The 5220-nt window shown below is 35.3% G+C and overlaps 1 protein-coding gene across 1 annotated transcript; it reads left to right on the forward strand.

The window, feature by feature from the left end:
* The first annotated feature begins 639 nt into the window (after positions 1-639).
* Positions 640-2601, forward strand: LOC120076531 (pectate lyase-like). The gene is made up of 4 exons (XM_039030387.1): positions 640-973; positions 1051-1699; positions 1787-2029; positions 2158-2601. Exons 1-4 carry the CDS (start codon positions 795-797, stop codon positions 2386-2388), a joined length of 1302 nt encoding a protein of 433 aa, XP_038886315.1. The 5' UTR covers positions 640-794; the 3' UTR covers positions 2389-2601.
* Positions 2602-5220: the final 2619 nt, after the last annotated feature.

Genomic DNA, 5220 nt, shown 5'->3' on the forward strand with positions numbered 1-5220 from the left:
AAAACAATACTTAAAACTAACTGATTCCAATTCATAATGAAAAACTAATTTGAATTTGACATCAACTAAAATGAATCTACTGATAACAAAAGATACTAACTAAAAGATATCACAAAGACAATGATAAAATTTGGTCAAGAATTTAACTCATTCACTTGAGAAAGATGAAAATAATTTTAAGAAATTGAGATAAAATTAGGCTCAATTTTTAACAACACAATACCAAAATCCCAAAAACTCGAATGATTACCAAAAAAAAAAAAAAGACCCTAACATATTAGCATCCTCAAGATATTCTTAAGAGAATAATTGAAGTGGTAATTTCTCTAAAAGAACTCCATGAGGCAAGTGAATTTGTCAACCACCACCAAAAAGGAAAAACAATTGTCAACGACCCATGTTTAAAAAGAGTAATTTTACTTGGCTAAAATAAATTAGTAAAATTAATGTGTAGTAAATAAAACAACGGATTTAGTTAATATCAGCTTTAACGGTTTAGGTGAAAGTTGGAAGTGGTTGAAATCCATATTTTTATGGGCATTTTCCTATTTTAGACCTTAAAAATCGATTGACTTTGAAACAAAGTATGAGAATATAAACTCAATAATCCTCCCTCACCACCCTCAAGGCGGAACCATTTGCGTTTCGCCTACTCAAAAACTTGTTCTTTATTATTGCTGGTGGTTTTTGCTTTGGGTTTTCATATTACTTCTAAATCACCAGCCATTTCTTGTCGATAAAAAGAGGTAAAAGAACAAAAACTAACCCCAAAAGAAGACACAAAAAACAACATCATGGTCGGCTTTAGAACCTTGTTTGTGTGTTTGCTGTTGTTTTTTGTGGTAGCAAATGCCGATGTCGATGAGGATGAATACTGGCGGACTCGTGCCACCGAAGCTCAAAAAGTGGCTCAAGATGCCTACAATCCGGACCCTGAAATTGTTACCGACAACTTGAATGCCGCTGTTAGCCGGTGAGTTTTTCTAAAACATGGAAGGTCGTGTTTGGTTCTGATATCATGTTAGATGCTTATGTGGTTTGTTTTGGCAGGGTAATGATCGGTCGCAACAGTACGAGAAGGAGTCTGAATTACAAGGGACCATGCTTGGCGACGAACCCTATCGACCGATGTTGGAGATGCAATCGAAATTGGGCCAGGAACCGAAAGAAGCTAGCGGAATGTCCATTGGGGTTTGGCCACAAAACCATCGGTGGAAAGAGAGGACCAATCTACGTCGTGACAGACGCATCCGACGATGACTTGATTAACCCTAAGCCTGGAACCTTGCGCTACGGCGTGATCCAAAAAGGCCCACTTTGGATCATCTTCGGGCGAAGCATGATCATCAGGCTATCTCAAGAGCTAATGATCTCAAGTGACAAGACCATCGACGCTCGTGGCGCCAATGTCCACATTGCGTACGGTGCTGGCCTCACCATTCAATTCGTTAACAATGTGATCATCCATAACCTTCACATCCACGACATCGTCTCAAAATCAGGTGGAATGATTAGAGATTCTGTGGATCATTACGGGTTCAGAACACAAAGCGATGGGGATGGCATCTCCATCTTTGGCTCTAGTCATGTTTGGATCGACCATATTTCCATGTCCAATTGTCAAGATGGTCTCATTGACGCTATTATGGGTTCCACTGCAATCACCATCTCCAATTGTCATTTCACTCACCACAACGAGGTAACTTATTAACTAACAACAAGTAACCCCTTTTTTGTTTGTAAATGGAGAGATGTATGTATGTATACATGTATGATGCATGAACAGGTGATGTTGTTCGGAGCGAGCGATAGCTACGCAGAAGACGCGATTATGCAAATAACGCTTGCATTCAACCACTTCGGGAGGGGATTGGTGCAAAGGATGCCAAGATGCAGGTGGGGTTTCTTCCATGTTGTTAACAATCACTACACCCATTGGCTTATGTATGCGATTGGCGGTAGCCAACATCCTACCATTGTTAGCCAAGGCAACCGTTTCATTGCTCCTCCAAACCCCAATGCCAAACTGGTAATTATTACAATCCAACTATATTTAATTGTATCACCGAGGTTAATGCAAAACTCATTGCAGAAAACCAAAAAAACGCCATAGTAAATTTGTTCGTTAATTAAAAGCGGGGAAATATTGAAATGTAGGTAACAAAGAGAGAATATGCTATGGAGAGTGAATGGAAGAAATGGTCATGGAGATCCGAAGGAGATGCGCTGGTGAATGGAGCAGTGTTTATTCCATCAGGAGATCAAACCAAAGGAAAGAGGAAAGGCTTATCGAGATATGATATGATTTCTTTCAAGCCGGGAACCTACGTCCGTAGACTTGTACGTTTCGCTGGCACACTTGCATGCGCCCCACGCAAACCATGCTAGCATTTTTTTTTTTCTTTCACTTCTGTTATTTTTCTGTTCTTTTTTTCTTTTGTTACAATTAATTTCTTTTAGAGATAAAAAACTACAGAATTTTGAAAGGCTTTTATTTTAGCCTCTTTCCAGTCCAGTCTCGCCATTCACCTCAGTCTTTTAGGAAAGAAGGAAGACAAAATCTTTTGCCTTGTCAAGTCCTCTCTCTTTGTGTTTTCCTTTTACAGTGTTTGCTTCTATGCTTCTTTTCAGCCTGTTGGCGAAAATCGAATATGGAAAGGAAAATAAATGCATATAAATCATTTATTAAATTTCTTTTTGATATTGTAAATGTGGGTCTTCTTGTCTTCTTACTTTCATATATTACCTTTTAATTTCATTACATAAATAAAAGATTGAATTACAAATGCTGTATATAAATTAATTTATAAATACTTTGAGTTTCATCCCTTATGAAAGGTTAAGTAACCTTTTCTAAAGCGTTAGTAAGACCCAATAATTTGTTAATCAAATAAATGAATGCAAATGTAATAGTAATTGGCATGTACAAATTTGTCTTTTCTCTTTTCTCTAGGCCTAAATTAATGATTTAAGGTCCGACAAATATCTTGATATTAGTAGCATTGGGCAGCTATCGACTTGATATAAATATGTTCTTTCCTCTTTTAGGTCAAAAAATCTCCAAATTCAGTCCTCTCTCCCATTCCTTTCCCTTTTTGCAATATATAATTTCTCTAGGTTTGGTAGTTGACATTTCCTTTTGCTTATCTTGAAGCTTAAGGATGAAACATTAAGTGGCTAAGATAAGCCTTCTAGCTTAGGATTTTAGTATAAAACTCAACTATATTTGGTTGTGGGAATTGCTTAACTTGTGAACTTCTTCTCATTGAATTCTTGTGATTGTTAAACTAATTTAACTTATATGCTTTGAATTCATGTTTAAGCTTGATCACCCTTGCACATCTACTTTGATTAGCTTGTAATCTGTAATCGTTACAAGTCTAATTGCCGAGTCACACCAATCGAAGCATGCTTGTGTGTTAATTCGCATTCTAATTCACCATCATTGATTAATTAGTTTGGATTAAGAATGACAACTGGTAATTTACTTAAACCATCTTAGCATTCCCCTAATTTTAATGGCAGTGCTAGATTTGTATGAAATACTATTGTGACCAATTAATCGAGCATCTAGTTTAATTAAGTTTCTTAATCAATAATTTAAGGAGGTAAAACAACTGCACTTTTAATATTTTGCCAAAACTCAACAAATTCCAATTTGGTAAGATTTGTGAAGAATACATAACTTCTACTACATTAATTATCTTCACCGACAATCATATTCTCAATTCGAAGAGTAATAACTCACTCCATCATAATAAACCATTTGTAATACTACATTCTAAGATTTTCCTTGTTTGTCGCATGCCAGATAAATCTTACTAGACTTATAGTGCAACATCCACCTATTTGGCTCATTTGGAAGTTCATCGACTTAACTTCCACCACATACCTTGCATAATTGCCAAGCCAATGCTTGTGTGAAAATTTGTGGAACCGCTAACATCACATTCTTTATCATGGTAAAACAATCATACCATAAGAATGAATATTTTCTTTCTTTAGAAGAATGGATTACCATCCTCCGTAACGATGAAGATGATATTAACATCCGACTCAAAGCCCTTTGACGAACCTGCAGAACAATCTATTTTCATATGTCCAAATTGTTCACTTTCTTAATAGCCCTTTTTCTACCAAAAAAAAAAAAAAGAAAAAAAAAAAGAAAAAAACTATTTCTTCTTCCATTTGCTAGGTACCAATACTAAATCCTCCTTTCCTCTAACAAAAGTTTACTAGTAGCCTCGGCAAAACCTAAAGTTTCCTTTCCATACATAAAGATTGAATTCATGTATTCATAAGAAAGGAGAAAGATGAGTTTGATTATCTGATCTTCATCACTTATATATCTTCACTTTGAACACCTTCAGCTCATGAATGATGCCATTGCGAATACCAAGATGATCTAAGATTTTCTTATATTTAACACACGCAAGTGTATGTGTTGCATTTAGTATAGTTTAAAATGGTCAAGAGACCGAGTATCGTTCTCAAGAAATTATCTATTTAATTTAACTAGGTATCAGAAAATCTTCTTGATTTTATCTAGGTATTCAAAACTTGATGGTTTCCAAACATAAAAATTAAGAAAGCAAACAAGTGTTTGATTTAGGAACTCGTTTAGCTAAAATGTCCTAGGGTACTGATTTCATTTAGCACTGTTATGGATTCAAAATATTTTCTTTCAACCAAATAAATTTTTAACTTAGGCCTAGAAGTTTATAATCAGGCTTCCTCTTGCGAGCCCAACCCTTCCTAATGTCTTAAAGCCTATTCTATTTTCATGCAATTGAAACTAGTAGACATAATACTAAGTTTCTTCATATTTAGCCTTTAATGTTTTCCTATGACTCTCGTGCATAATCCAACGTTAGTTTATCATGCTAGTTTCGATTTAGAAATCTCTCTCTCGAGACAATTTAAAAATCATAAAATAATTAAATGTTGATCAAACATTTAATTGAGGAAGCACAAACATGAGAAAAAGACAATAAATTAGATTGAACAAAATAATAAAGCACAATCCATGAACAACGTGAAATTAATCAGCTCCTAGAACTACTAACAATTCAACCACTCATAATATTCAAATTAATGAATCTAAACATTCTATACTTCATATGAAAAGATGAAAAAACTAAGGAAGAAGAGATCATCAGTTGATAACAATCCGTCGTTGGCAGCAGATCAACGTTCCCCTCTTGAGTCCCCCCGTTTGGC

This window comes from Benincasa hispida, chromosome 4, assembly GCF_009727055.1.
Source record: "Benincasa hispida cultivar B227 chromosome 4, ASM972705v1, whole genome shotgun sequence".
Classification (NCBI taxonomy): Eukaryota; Viridiplantae; Streptophyta; class Magnoliopsida; order Cucurbitales; family Cucurbitaceae; genus Benincasa; species Benincasa hispida.